The sequence below is a fragment of the Phoenix dactylifera genome, chromosome 9, assembly GCF_009389715.1.
Source record: "Phoenix dactylifera cultivar Barhee BC4 chromosome 9, palm_55x_up_171113_PBpolish2nd_filt_p, whole genome shotgun sequence".
In the NCBI taxonomy this organism is placed as follows: domain Eukaryota; kingdom Viridiplantae; phylum Streptophyta; class Magnoliopsida; order Arecales; family Arecaceae; genus Phoenix; species Phoenix dactylifera.
In genome coordinates this window covers 15,318,194-15,333,459 of record NC_052400.1, presented here as the reverse complement: position 1 = coordinate 15,333,459, position 15,266 = coordinate 15,318,194, and the positions used below count along the sequence as shown (strand labels likewise).

Genomic DNA, 15,266 nt, shown 5'->3' with positions numbered 1-15,266 from the left:
CCCTGCTCTCTCCACATACTTGCCCCCTCTGACTTAGGCATCGGAGGGCCGGTGCCGGGGAGCCCGGCCACCGGTTTCCCTTGCAGGACTTGCACACCCCCCCCGCAGCGGAGGACATAGCCAGCCGGCGCACCGCCGTCCGCCCCCTGTAGCAGCGGAGCTCCTTCTTCCCCGGCTTCACGGCGGCCCCCGGGTCCAATTTCCAGCAACATCTCCCATCTCAGATGGGGCTCATGCCTGTGAACTTTTGTCAGATTGTCCAAAACTCCGTCTCCGCCTTCAAATGGATAGGAGAATTGGTACGGCAAGTGGTTGGTTGAATGTCAGAGTTGCTTAGTCTATAATATACGGGCCCAGATAACATTTATTGTAGCGGACACTTAGCAAGTAATAAATGTTTGTGGGGTCACAAAATCTTTCACGAGGGATGCAATATTTGCCATGCCTTGTTGTTATTTGTCACTTCAGATCGAGCTGACAGGATTGTACAGGATTAATGGCCCAATTACATTTCATGCTGCCCTGCCGTAGCCCCCGACAATTGAAAGATGAAACACCTAAGCCATAATAAGTTGTGCTCGCAGGGTAATCATGGAGTTTGTTTGAAAAATCAAATAGAATTGGACTGAATTTATTATAAAATTGTAGATTATACAGTATATTTAAGTAAGCCACGTATCAACTCAATTCTATAGGAAGAAAAAAAAAATTATAAGTTTTTTAATCCTATAATCCAATAGATCTATAGATAGAATCAGGCCAAAACTAGGACATTTCTTTAGAAGAAAATGAGCTGAGCAGACTAATATGTTCGATTTCTATAAAAAATTTTAGCCTAGTTTTACTGGATTTTTCAAATAGATTCTAACTGGGATCCGCAATGGTAAGATGGTATGTTAAGTGAAAATGTAGACATTAAATTGATGAAAATTCAGACATGTGGTTAATCTAGAGGAAAAAGGAGGCCAAGGATACCCCACAAAAGGAGTCGACGATCTCATACCCTCCCTTTCAAATAGGAAGAATGCTATCTGCTAGCAGGAATGTATCAATAAAGGCTCTTGTATGCTTGATGACTTCATTCCATATGTGATTATCATCCAAGACCATGGAAGGATGTGTACTCCGGGCCGAGCCCCAGGGAAGGATTCATACAGCAAAGTCGAAAATAAACAAGTTGGCTAGAAAGAAGTTCTCATCTTTCCTCTTACTCGTTGCCTATCCCATCACCTATGAGATTAAATAACATAACAAGGCGGTCCATTTGATGAGCTTACCTTCAAATATGGAAAAACGCGTCAATGGTTGCCAGCCAACTCCTTTCAATATGATGCTTAGCAGATTCAATAAAAAAATATAAATGAAGCGTCAATCACGAAGTAGGGATTTGATTATGGTTAACTTGTTCCGATAGATAATTGTGAACTTTGTCTTTTCCTTAGATTCGAGCAGCTGGATCGAATATACATCAAAAATATTTTTAGAAGTTTAAAATATAAAAAAAAAATTAATGGTGTGAAACGTGTGTGGTATTTGCTAATTATAGCAATTCAGGACACTTCGAGAGAAATTTTCAAAAATGAGGACTGTCTTCCGCCATCATCAGCCCTCAGGTCCACCGCTTTCTCCTCCATTCCCGAGACTTTCTAGAGGTCGCCTACCCGTTCTTCCAAGCAGCCTTCGTCTGCTCCCCGCCGACCAAATAAAAGAGAAAAGATTAAATCAAAATAAAAGAAACGATTCAAACGTTAAGATAATAAGCTGATCGTCTTCGTTTTTGAAACTTCTAATACTCAATTTTTCAAAATTCAGGACAAATCACAACTTTTGGAGAACGGAATGGCCAATCGATCGTTTTGATTTGGATAGCATGGGCAAAGAAACTTTTAGATGGAAAGGTAAAGGGCTTGACGTCGACGATCAACCATCCTCCTCCTTAAACTTCGATAACTCATTCTTGAACTTCTGAAAGTCAACCTCGAAGACGTCGTCAATCTCTACCATGGGCTGGTATGTCATGTAGCTCTTCTTCACTGCTCCATTCTTCCTGAAATCCGATCAGAAGTAGTCAACAATCATCCATCCAGACCTCGCAGAGGGGTGGGTTGGCCTTGTGTCGACCGCCGAGAGTGAGAGAGAGAAGAGACGAGGGAGAGATCCCATCGAAGGAGGGATGCGCTACCCAAAAAATAAAAAATAAAAAATAAAAAATAAGGGTGAAAAATTCTGAAACGGAATTACATCCTATGCAAAAAAAAAAAAAAGGCTCGGGGACAGGCCTTGCGTCTCTCTCCATCATACTCAAAGAAAAAAAAGAAAAAAGACAAAAAAAAAGAGAGCGAACATTAACAATCAATTCCATCAAATCAGACCCCACTGATGGCGCAAGTAATAATATTCCATCCCCGGGCCATGTGTGAGGAGTTACGCGGGTGTTTGTTTAGTCCTACATTCGTAATGCCTTAAGAGATCATTGGGTACATTAGATTCTTTAGATAAGGTCTTGATTGTTACGAATGCTATCAAAGCTAACCTATCCTATAATTCTTGCAATTATGGGATACTGAAAGTTGAGCCTTTTTAGGGTTAACTACCCACTCATCATACAAAAAGGTCATGAGGAAGTGTGGGAGATCCTATATGAGTAAGTTTTAGTAGCACGTCAATTGGGCATAAAGAAGATCTTAGATACATGAGTCATGATCCTCAATAATATTTTTTGACTAGTCTTTTTTCGATGAGATCCTAAATCGTTACAACTTGAGTTAGAGGTATAATTGTACCTTCAAAACTCTATCCACAACCTTTCAAACCTACTAGAGTAAATAATAAGCATAAGCAAGACAAATTTGATATGGCAGGAGAGAGATTAGGCCAAACCTCATTAGTAGAGAAACTCTATATGACGAATTTATGACAAAATAGGTTCCAAAGGAAGGTAGATATATACTATTGAATGCACCTCTACTTTCTGCACCCAACAGAACTTGGTGTACAAAGTAATTATCTAGTCAATAACATCTCTTTATACCTCCTGAAGTACACTGCTCTGGCGATGATTGGGTCCCCAACACGACACTTCCTTATGAGTGTAAAGTTGCCTCACAACATATTATTACTATGATTAGTTGATTACCTATCTTTCACAAAATAATGGGTACACGAGTATCTACTTATTAGCTAAATTCTCTTTCCAATGTAGTTAGATACCCAATCCCCTTCAATATGCAGGAATCGGCTTCTTATCTAAAAGCTTTCTTAGACGGCAAGGATAATCTAGTCTGAGTTTCTTTTGCGTCCGTTGACAAATTCTCTTACCAGAATAAATATAACATGATGTAACATGCGCCACAATAGGCAAACCTGCCCCATGCTGCAGAATTTAATTAAATAGCAAAAAAAAGAGAGTAGATTATAGGTTGATAAGTTTCTTATGAGTATCTAGTAAATAAATACATAAAGATTAAAAGCAACACCAAACAAATAAAGTAATCTTCCACCCTCATCAGTCCTCACGTCCTCTGCCTCATCCTCCAATCCCACGACCTTTTTAAGGTTGTCTTCTTATTTTCCTGTGCAGCCTTCGTTTGCTCCATGCCAACCACATAAGATAGAAAAGATTAAACGAAAATAAAAGAAATGATTGAAGTGCTAAGATAATATGCTGTTCATTTTTATTTTTGAAACTTTTAGCACTCAGTTTTTCAAAGTTCAAGAAAAATCGCACCTTCGGAGAATGAAATGGTAAAAATTCTGTTCACAAAATATATTATTATCATGATTAGATAATTAACTATCTTTCGCAAAATAATGGGTGCACGAATATCCACATATTAGCTATATTTTCCTTCCAATGCAGTTAGGTAGCTATGCTCCGTCAACGGGTGGGAACCAACTTCTTATTTAAAGGCTTTCTTAGAGAGCAAGGATTATCAAGTTTGTGTCTAATGGATTTTTCTCTTCCTTCCAATCCTCAAGAGGAGAGAGGCGAAGTCTCCACCAAGGAGCACAGCGATCTCCTATCCTCGCTACCAAAACATAAAGGATTTTTTGCGCATCCCCTCAGAATGTACAAAGGGTTTTGGGTCCATGAAAATATGCTTCCACGCGTGATGGCCCTCCAAGATCACTTCAAGCCTCGTCCCTCCGACCTCATCCTCGTCACCCAGCCCAAATCCGGCACCACCTGGCTTAAAGCACTTCTGTTCGCTATCATGAACCGCACCAACTACACCTTCGCTCAACACCCTCTGCTCACCCGCAACCCCCATGCATGTGTGCTCTTCTTAGAGGTCCCCTTTCGCCATCGATTCCCCGATCTGGAGGCGATCCCTCCGCCGAGGCTCCTCGCCACCCACTTGCCTTACTCCATATTGCCGTCCTCTGTGGCCGACTGCGGTTGCCGGCTAGTTTATCTCTGCCGAGACCCCAAGGATGTGGTGGTCTCGTTGTGGCACTTCGCGCAAAAGCTCAAGCCCGACACCATGGGGCTGAGCGAAGCCTTCGAGTTGTTTTGCGATGGGTTCTCATTTTCCGGGCCGATCTGGGATCATATGCTCGAGTACTGGAGGGAGAGCCTAAGGAGGTCGGAAAAGGTGCTGTTCTTGAAGTACGAGGAGATGATGACCGAGCCGGTGGGGAACGTGAGAAGGCTAGCCGAGTTCGTGGGGCGTCCCTTCTCGGAGGAGGAGGAGAAGGATGGGGTGGTGGAGGAGATTGTACAACTGTGCAGTTTTGAGAAGCTCAGCAATATGGAGGTAAATAAAAAGGGTGTATACGAAGTAGGGGAGACAACTGTGCCGCACGAGTCGTTTTTCAGAAAAGGTAAGGTTGGAGATTGGGCAAATCATTTGAGTCGTGAAATGGGGGAGGCGTTGGACCGAATTGTCCAAGAGAAGCTGGCTGGATCCGGTCTGACCTTCCAAGCATCGTGAATTCTCAGAGACGCTTGCCTGTGCGCGCTAGGTATGCATGCAAAAAAATTCTCCAGCCTACTGATGATGGGGTGGCACCTCAATATTCATCTCTTTTTCATGTATCGCATCTAATCCCGTAAAGCATTAAAGCTGTGCTTCCCTTCTGTACGTGTGCGACCATCTTCTTACTTATTCAAGATGCCTTTTCATGCGGCAAGAATCGTCTAGTTTGAGATTAATATTTAAACATGAATCTTAAAATAAGTTATTAAACTAGCTAGTTCTCAAACTGATGCGGTGAAAGGTTGCTATGATTTGTTGCATGGGGGTATTCATGAGTGACGGACTAGAGGTTTCGCCATTCATGGGTGCCGTACGATTGGAAATCTGTCTGGGTAACTAGCTTGTTTGAGCTATTCATGGAACGGATCTAAGGTAGAACCATCATCAAATTTCTTGCCTCTGTTTTCATAATTTATTTGGTTACTCTTTATCTTAATTTTAGTTAAAATTCAACTTTCTTGGATCAAGAATTCTCGTCTCCTTCTTCCTCTAAACATGCAGAGGAGCATTTGGCTGCAAGCTAAGGATTGCCCATGCCTCCCCTCTCAGATGGGGCCATGCCTGTGGACTTTTGTGAGATAGTCCAAAACTGTCCCCACCTTTGAATGGAAGGAGACTAGTTCAACTTATTAGGGGAATTGGTGCAGTATGGAGGAGGTTGAATGTCCGAGAATGGAACATACTTCGGATCCAGCTGACAGGGTTCTATAGGAATGGCCCAATTACACTTGATGCTTCCTTGGCGTAGCCCCCGACAATTACAAGACCGATCACCTAAGTCATAATAAGTTGCGCTTGCCGCGTAATTGTGGTATACTAAGAGTTTGTTTGAAAAATCTAGTAGAATTAGACTGAATTTCTTATAGAATTATAGATTACACGGTCTATTTAAGTAAGGTCTACATCAACTCAACTCTTCTCCAGCCCAAATTCTGTAGGAACAAAAACAATATCTTTATAGACTTTTTTTTTAATCCTGCAGTCCAACGTGCTTATAAATGGGGTACGGGCCAAAACTAGGACATTTTTTTAGAAGAACATGGGCCGAGCAGGCTAATACGCTCGATTGCTATTGAAAATTCAGCTTCATTCTACTGGATTTTTCAAGTAGTTCCTAACTGGGATCTACAATGTCAAGAGGGTATCTTAAATTAAAATAATAGACATCAGACTGATGAAAACTCAACATGTGGTTAATCTAGAGGAAAAAGGAGGCTAAGGGTACCGTTCCTTTCCAAATAGAAAGGATGCTATCTCCCAGCAAGAATGCATCAATAAAGGCTTTTGCATGCCTGAAGACTTCTTTCCATATGTGATGGCCATCCAAGACCATAAAAGGATGTGTACTTCTTGGCCGAGCCTCAGAGAACGATTCATACAGCAGGATCAAAAATAAACAAGCTGGTTAGAAACAAGTTCTTATTTTCCCTCTTACTCGTTGCCTGACTCATCATCCACGGGATTAAAAAAACATAACAAGGTCATCCATTTAATGAGCTTACCTTCAAATATGGAAAAATGCGAGTGGTTGGGAGGGGATACTTAAAATCAGGTTGACTCTTTTCAATATGATGCCTAGGATATTCAATAAAAAAATATAAATATAGCGACAATCACGAAGTAGGGATTTGATTACAGTTAACGTGTGCCGATAAATAATTGTGCACTTTCTCTTTTCTGTAGATTCAAGCAGCCAGAACAAATTTACATCAAAAATATTTTTAGAAATTTAAAATATAAAAAATAAAATTAATGCAAAGAAATATTTGCAGTATTTGTTAATTATTGCGGTACAGGACCGTTTGAGAGAAATTTTTGAAAATAATTAAGGACCCAAGCGATCTTATTCTGCACCGATTCCGCTTGATATAGGATGAGCTAGACGGTTCGGACAGTTCGACATACTTTGACCTCATCTTTCTACATTTGGAACTTACTATACAAAGTAATTGTTGCTGGTGGTCCAAACCGAGAACGATTGACACGACGGTGTGAACGGGGTTCCGCCTGAGTTGTCTTGGTTGGTGCTGGTTGCGCTCCACCTTCCGCCAAGGAACCTGCAAACAAGCCTTGCACCACCACCAGGGTGGTGATGGCCCTCCGACGGTCAAGTCAGAGGTGATTGGAGGAGGAGAGATGATAATCACAAGTGGGAGAGAGTGCTCTGGGAGGTATTGCTTACCCCCCCTTCTCCCCCCAGCCGCATATATACCTGGCTGGGAGGTCTCTCAGGGGGGTTTGTCGTCGTGGGGCACGATAGAATGGCCACTGACATGGCCGTTACGGGGCGTCGTGGAGCAGCGCTGGGTACGGTCATGGCAGGGCGTAGTGGAGCTCCGCTTTGTACGGTTGATACAGGAGATCGTGGGCAGCATCGGGTACAGCCGTTGCAGGGAGTAGTGGAGCAGGAGGCCGCGGCGTGCCTCTGGAGAATAGCCTGTCGTTATCAAAAGATCTCCGACTCGGGGTCGGAATGCTGGATCATAGGGCAGCCGACCCGGGGTCGGGCTGCGAAGCCGAGGAGGTCCGACTCGGGGTCGGAGTGCTGGATCATAGGGCAGCCGACCCGGGGTCGGGCTGCGGAGCCGAGGAGGTCCGACTCGGGGTCGGAGTGCTGGATCATAGGGCAGCCGACCCGGGGTCGGGCTGCGAAGCCGAGGAGGTCCGACTCGGGGTCGGAGTGCTGGATCATAGGGCAGCCGACCCGGGGTCGGGCTGCGGAGCCGAGGAGGTCCGACTCGGGGTCGGAGTGCTGGATCATAGGGCAGCCGACCCGGGGTCGGGCTGCGGAGCCGAGGAGGTCCGACTCGGGGTCGGAGTGCTGGATCATAGGGCAGCTGTAGCTTTCCTGGATACGCGTGCCGATCACGTGGGGCATGGCGGCTCAATTCCCCCATAACAGTAATCATCCGCAACTTTATTATAGAACTTTCTATATACCTCCTAAAGTACACCCAGAAAGGAAACCATCATCCAAATTTTTTTTTGCGAATAACGATGTGCGACTAAACACAAGCCCGTATAGATTCTTACATACTCCTTTCTTTTAAGTCCTGACGTCCTCGTCGGGATAAGGGTTCAAATCTATTAAAATCTAATCACAAGTATTACGATCGGTCATTGGTCAGTCTTTATAAACTCAGTCTTTACATAGGCTATAAGCCGAGTTCGCTCTGATACTATTTGTCACAAATTTTTTGAGTTTTTTGGTTTTATATAGGTACTCAAAATTTTTTCGGCGAATAACCGATACGGGATTAAACACGCGTCCGCACGGGTCCTCATAAAAATAGATTGTTGGCATAGTCATGTTAATTTCTTTTAACTCTGAAAATAGGATTCAGTTATGACTTTTTCGGTCTCACTGGAATTTAATTCCTTGAATTAAAAGAGAAAGCAAATGCTTCAAATCTTATTTAATAAGACAGGGTAGTTTCTTGCGAGTAAATGAAGCCATTTCTCTTTCTTTTCCCCCCTTATCATCTCACATGGACTGCTGCTGGGAAGGTTAACAGAGAACATTGGGACCCATTTCAGCGTCCGAGAATACCAGGTGGCTTATTCAAGTCGGGCCTGATTCGGAGCCCAGTTTAGGCCCGAAGATGGTAGTTGTCAGCCCAAAGTCAGCCCTAGGCCCACTTGGCCTGTTTGGGCCTAAAGGTTAGGCCTGACTTGAATGCCGATTGATCCAAAATTCTTAACCCCAATACTCGAGCGAGGCTAAATTAGAAAACTTTGAAGACCTATTAATTAATTGGGACCAAGAACAGATGGATTCTAAGTTTGAGGACTCGTGCGGGTGTATGTTTCGTCCCACGTCAGTTATTTGCTGGGTAGATCTTAGATACTTATACAGAATCAAAAAAACCCAAATAATACCTTTCGGCTAGTCATTTTGGGTGAGGTCTTGAGTTATTATAAATGGTATCAGAGCGAACTCGGCCCATAACCTATATGGACTAAGGGACTCTGCAGCACGGATCTACTGAGGTTGATCACAAACTGATCATAGTGTTTGTGATTAGATTTGAATATATTTGAACTCTTGGCCTGATGAGAATGTTAGTATTTAAAAAAAGGAAGGATACCAGGACTCGTGCACCTTCTTATGGGACGAGCACCAGAAGAAAAAAAAAAAAAAAAAGAAAAAGAATAGACTTTTTATTTTACAATACCCGCCAACGCTAATATTAAAGAAGAAGCTCGAAAGTTAGAAATATTTTTTTACTAATGAAGTCCTTTTTTTTTTCCGGTAAAATCCCTTCGTCCATATGATAAAATAGAATTCCGGTCGTATCTTCTCGTGCCGGCCCATATGATTCTTGTCTAAGAAGAAGAAACAATTTAAAATTCCCATCAACCCTCGCTCTTCCTCGTCGAACAGCGATGGGTTCGATCATCCAATCGCATCTCTCGATGCAGTACCATCAGAGGCATGGACGGCTCTGATTGGAATGGACTGCGTAATCGCGCACCCGAGAATGAACCAACGCGACATTCGGGTTGCCCCGGTTGAAACGCAGCGCCAGCGTGGCTGTGTCTGAATGAGGAACACCAGATGCCGGCCTGTCGACCCACCACGTGTCTGTTGGTGATTTGACCGAAGGTTGGCGAACGTTTTAGGGCTCCACGCCCCCTCGGCCGAAGAAAACTGAAACAAAGGGAGGCCGACCGAGCGTCGAAGTAGATCGGAGAAGAAAGAAAGAGGCCGAGGGTTTTGTTTCGGAGGAAGGAAGGTGGGATTCTCGTTCTATTTATTCATTAATTTCAACGATTTATTCGATTTATTTTTGTTTCCGTGCGTGGATCGATCCGATCTGACGTTATCGAGTCTCGATTTCATCTGAGTTTTGGAAGATTCGATCTTATATTTGGTTTTCATGTTTTGTTTTTTAAAGTTTCTTTTTGATGGTGGTGTCCTCTCCGCATTTTCCAGAAAAAAAAAGAATTTATGCATCGATCGTATTAATTTTTTTAAAAAAATTCGATGATATATTGTGATCCAGTGATTCATCGGAGGAAGTTGAAAGATTATCAAACGAAAAAGGAATAAATAAAAAATAAATAAATGAAAATCGAATATTTGTTCACATACATCTCTCCTTTTCCTCTATTTTTTTTATCATTATTTTTATATTTTGGTAGATTATTTGCTATACATATTCCTTTTCCTTCTTAATTAAAATTCCATCGGAGGATCAGAACGAGATCGAACATATTTAAAACTGGGATTTTTTCCGTACATCTCTCTCACGCCCTTTTCCACCTCAATAGATTGGGATGAAAGGGGCCATGGACAAAAAAAAGAGGAAGGATCTTTTATTGGTTCCCTTCTTTTAATATTAAGAAAAAAATCGGGATGAGGACGTGAGTTTGATCTGGATCTGGTATACCTGCAGAGTTTAGGAAACAGAATTGCTATGTCGCCGGCCGAATCGTCCCGTGAAGAGAATGTCTACATGGCCAAGCTGGCCGAGCAGGCCGAACGGTACGAGGAGATGGTGGAGTTTATGGAGAAGGTAGTGAAGACGGCCGACGTGGAGGAGCTGACCGTCGAGGAGCGCAACCTCCTCTCCGTGGCTTACAAGAATGTGATCGGTGCTCGCCGGGCTTCGTGGCGCATCATCTCCTCCATCGAGCAGAAGGAGGAGAGCCGTGGGAATGAGGACCGTGTCGGCTTGATCAAGGAGTACCGCGGCAAGATCGAGGCTGAGCTTAGCAAGATCTGTGATGGGATCCTGAAACTGCTCGACTCCCACCTCATCCCCTCGGCCACTGCTGTGGAATCTAAGGTGTTCTACCTTAAGATGAAGGGGGATTACCACAGGTCTGTTGAAATCATTCGACTGAGGAAATGTGTTTGTAGAAGGAAATTGTAAGAAAGGGAATTGCTGTTCATCATTGGATTATAATCTTATTCTGTTTGTGCAGGTACCTTGCGGAATTTAAAACTGGAGCTGAGAGGAAAGAAGCAGCTGAGAGCACACTGTTGGCATACAAATCTGCTCAGGTGGGTCCTTCTGTTCAGATTTGCCATTCTAGTCCATTGATGATAATTTCGTGACTGTCACTTTCTTACTGTTTTCATGGTAGGGTATGCTATAAGAACAAAAATCCTCCTGTTGCATCAAATCCTGGGTCCTATATTTGTCCTCTTTTTCGTTGAATTTTCTTTTGATTGCTACTTCCTTTCTTTTTGCATGCTTAACGTAGCTAAAAGGTCTCTTGTGACGTTGCTGAATGAGTTTGTATACTATTGGCTTTTCCAGGGTTCTAGTTGCCCATCTTTAAGTTTGCTGTAGTTTGTGATTTTTGCTATATTGTATTTGTACGAATATTATCTCAAATTCTGACATTTGATGGATTAATAGGATATTGCATTGGCTGAATTGGCTCCAACTCATCCAATAAGGCTTGGGCTTGCACTCAATTTCTCAGTGTTTTATTATGAGATCCTGAACTCACCAGACCGTGCTTGCAGTCTTGCAAAACAGGTTTGTTCCTGTACTTCATTTGCTTTGCTTATGATTTTTCATTGTTCAATTGATAATAGACAATCTTCACTCTTATGCTTGAGTTGTTTGGCTGGTAAAATTGTGTTTTTTATTCATGCATTTTAAGCATTATCAAAGGCACCATCTTTTGGAACTTTAATTGCATGCTGTATAGAATACAACCTTAATTATACAATGTATGGAACAGATTATTCTGTGCGACTAAGCATTTAATGCATGTACAGGGATTGCACCAAAAGAACATGAATGCTGCAGTAGGCTTTGCTCTGCATATTTCTGCAGTTTGATGCGTTTTGGTCAAGTGCTTTTAGTGTACACCGAAATTATGAGAATCTCCTATAATAAACTTGATCTGGAGCGAAATTTTATGTTGTGTTTTGTGCCTAAATAGTCTGACCAGTTGATAGGTTTTGCTGTGAGTCTTGATGGAAGCAGTCTTACCACAACATCTCCAGTACATGCAGTTCTATATATTTTATGTCCATATACATTTTTCAATTGTTACTTTTAATGGAATATTTAATTGTATATGCAAGTTCACCTTGTAGAAGCACATTTGTGTGTGTGTGGCTTTGTTCACGAGTCAAGAACACACACACATATGCGCATAGCTGCATGTATTGTTTTTACAAAAAATATATATTACATACATAATTGCAATGTACACAGAATTTGAGCCATGTACTAATGTATTCACATACATCTATATCTCTTTCTATGTATATTTCTAAATGAATACCAATATGCAGTTACAGCATGGTATGATATCGTTGTAAAGAAAATATGATTGTGTTCTTTCCATACTCTTTTCTTCTAAGTTAAATCTGGTTTAAATCTGATATTTTGATTTATATATTAGATAGTCATTTGTGCAATGACATCTTAGGGTCATAGTATGATTGTATACTTTGTTCAGGAGAAAGTATTTGAAGGGAGAGAAGATAAGCAAACAATGCTTTAGAAATGAAGTCTAATGACTTCAAAATTTGGTTGCACCTTTCTTTTTAATTCCATAATAAAGTCTATCATTTTCTGACAAGTAGTTTGAATATATTAAAACTAAAATGACTGCTTTGAGTTGAGTTAACTGGCATCCATGATCCATTGGAGTTTTTGGTGCTTAGCATTTTCCGACACTTGCATATCATGATATTTCTTAGCACTTGAAAAAATATGGTATTCTAGGCACCTGAGAAAATAGTCTTGGCACATTTAGGCTTATGACACAGAAACTTGTATTGCTTCAAGTGCTAAAGAATGTTGAAATTTTGTGGATGCTAATAATGAGTTGTTGCACATTTTTTTTCCATTTACTTCAATGGAGCATATCAGCAAGAAATACCAGACTATTCAACATAATTTAATTTCTTCAATCTGGACATCCATCCTTCTCTAGAAATGTTGCCTTTTTTTTTTAAAAAAAAAAAAAAATAGGTCGAACTGTTGGAAGTTGCTGGCTGTAAGATAACATTGCTGGCTACAGAAGCAAAAATTTTTTTGCTCATGATTTAGATGTTAAGATTAGAATGAGACATGAAAGGTAAACAAGAAAGTAAGGAGCAGAAAAGTATCCGTAGTCGACATTCTATGGATGTAGAATAAAATTCTTATTGTAGGCCCATGTTTCATAAGACCATGTTGGTTCTGGCAGGTTGTGGCAGTTGGCTACCACACTTGGTTTTTTTTCTTTTTTTTCTTTTTTGAATTTCATTGGCGTTTCAAAGTGGGGGTGTTAAGAGTTCTCCTGGTAGACAACGAGCATGTAGGTGGGAGGGGGGCAGTTATTTTGGCTAGAATTTCAATTTTGGGGCTAGAAATATTTGGTCAAAATGCTTAGTTCTGGTAGAGAGTGAGCGAGTATAATTTCTCCGTACACCATGCACCACGATCTGGGCCATGGTAACATTTGATCAACTTGGGCCCTGTCTGACATTTAATCTGTTTGTAGAACAGGCCTGGCCCAACCTTCTAGGTTAGAAATCCAAACATGCTCATAGATGATTATTGCGATGGCCAGTAGAGCAGATTTTGTCAGGCTCTAGTTGGGAGGTTTTGGGTGAGAACAAACTATATGGGTTTCGAAATGGGTCTGGGATGGATTGGTTGCCGAACTTAACTGATAAATCGGAGAATTAGATATCAATATCGAGAGATCAGATTTGTAACTTTGACCCTAATCAACTAAGTTAGCCAGCTCACTATAAGATTCCTACAATCAAGCGATCAGTTGATAACTCTGGCCTCATTACAATTTTAATATAGGAGGGTACATAGTTGTTTGACTAATATGTGTATTTTAATATATGAGCTGGGCCATGTACAGGTTTGAAAACCTAGACCCAACCTGAAATAGCTTCAGGCTTAGAATTCTAATTTGGCCTGATCCACTAGGCCAAAAATGACCTGCCCTGACATGTTTTTCAGGCTGGCCTGATGGGCCAGCCCTGCTCATTTTCCTCAGTCTTATTTCTGGATCCTTAATCTTTAAGTTGTGATCTAGATGGGTCTGATGGATACATCTTCACCGGGCTGGCCCAACATGGCAAATAAACTTGCCCGGTTCTTAACCAAATTGATACTATAGTCTGGGGGTGTTTATCAGACAGGGCCTAGACCTCACTTGGCTTATGCCATGCTGTATACAAAACTTAATGAAGTGCTTATTTCTACGTTATCTTGTATGTAGATCTAACTTTCTACTGTGTCACCTTGAAGATAGCTGCATACAAAATCGTCTTAGCTTCAATTATTAATCTGAAGTGGCAGATTCTTTGAGTTGATTTGCAATAATGTGCAGCAGGTGTGAAACAGAGTAAAAGATATCCATTAGTATTCCTGTTAAATTTGTGTCCATCGTCACACATATAGCAAAGGTCTTACTAACTTGACAGCTTATTTATGTTGGAAAAAACGTAAGGATTTCTATGCTGTATTTTTTCCATCAGTTGTTTCGCTTAAAGTTTGTACAGTAACAATTCTGACTGCCTCAAATCATTTATTAATGCTTCAGTCTGCTTAGAATTGGGCTGTTGGTACATTTTTCCTACCTTAAATTTAATCTTATATTCATCACAAGGGCACATCCTTTCACACTGTTGTCTGAACCATATACTTCTCCTGTTGGATCACAGGCTTTTGATGAGGCCATTTCAGAGCTTGACTCCTTGGGTGAGGAATCTTACAAGGACAGCACCTTGATCATGCAGCTTCTCCGAGACAACTTGACACTGTGGACATCCGATATCACAGTATGTCCCTCCCTCCTGAGCCGATGATATTGTAAATTATGTGGTTTTCATTTTGTTCATTTTCCCATCCTTTTTGTCTTTTGCCTATCAGGAGGACGGAGGTGATGAGATCAAGGAAGCTCCCAAACGGGAATCAGGAGAAGGGCAGTGATGAGAAATCAGATGTCTGGCCTATGCTGCTACCTTGTGCCCTAAAATTGGTGTTTTCAATCCTAGATGTAGTGAGAATTCATGTGCTTGGACATTGTTGCCCTTTTTACTGCTGTGGCGTGTGGATGAACCTCTTATCTATCTTTACAAATGTTTTAATGGCTGGATTGTTCTTGCTTGTTAGTGTTTCATTATATTTTCTTTATTTCATAGTAGTGGAAGATTTAAAGCTAGCAGATGTTAAACAAGGTACAAACTAATCAAGTCTAAGTAGCATCTCTTAGCTTGGTGCTGTTTTTTACCATTGAAGTTTGGGGAAAAATATTTCATTCAATGCATAGTATGGAACAGGCTTGTGATAGCCCTTGGGAGGA

At 41.5% G+C, this 15,266-nt stretch overlaps 2 protein-coding genes across 2 annotated transcripts; both read left to right on the top strand.

Annotated features, from left to right (window-relative positions):
* The first annotated feature begins 3,915 nt into the window (after positions 1–3,915).
* Positions 3,916–5,189, top strand: LOC103701050 (cytosolic sulfotransferase 12-like). The gene has a single exon (XM_008782996.4). The coding sequence runs from the start codon at positions 3,948–3,950 to the stop codon at positions 4,932–4,934; it is 987 nt and encodes a 328-aa protein (XP_008781218.2). The 5' UTR covers positions 3,916–3,947; the 3' UTR covers positions 4,935–5,189.
* Positions 5,190–9,555: 4,366 nt separating this feature from the next.
* Positions 9,556–15,196, top strand: LOC103701042 (14-3-3-like protein). The gene is made up of 6 exons (XM_008782982.3): positions 9,556–9,715; positions 10,379–10,806; positions 10,911–10,989; positions 11,351–11,473; positions 14,626–14,742; positions 14,834–15,196. Exons 2-6 carry the CDS (start codon positions 10,400–10,402, stop codon positions 14,891–14,893), a joined length of 786 nt encoding a protein of 261 aa, XP_008781204.1. The 5' UTR covers positions 9,556–9,715; positions 10,379–10,399; the 3' UTR covers positions 14,894–15,196.
* The last annotated feature ends 70 nt before the right edge of the window (positions 15,197–15,266 follow it).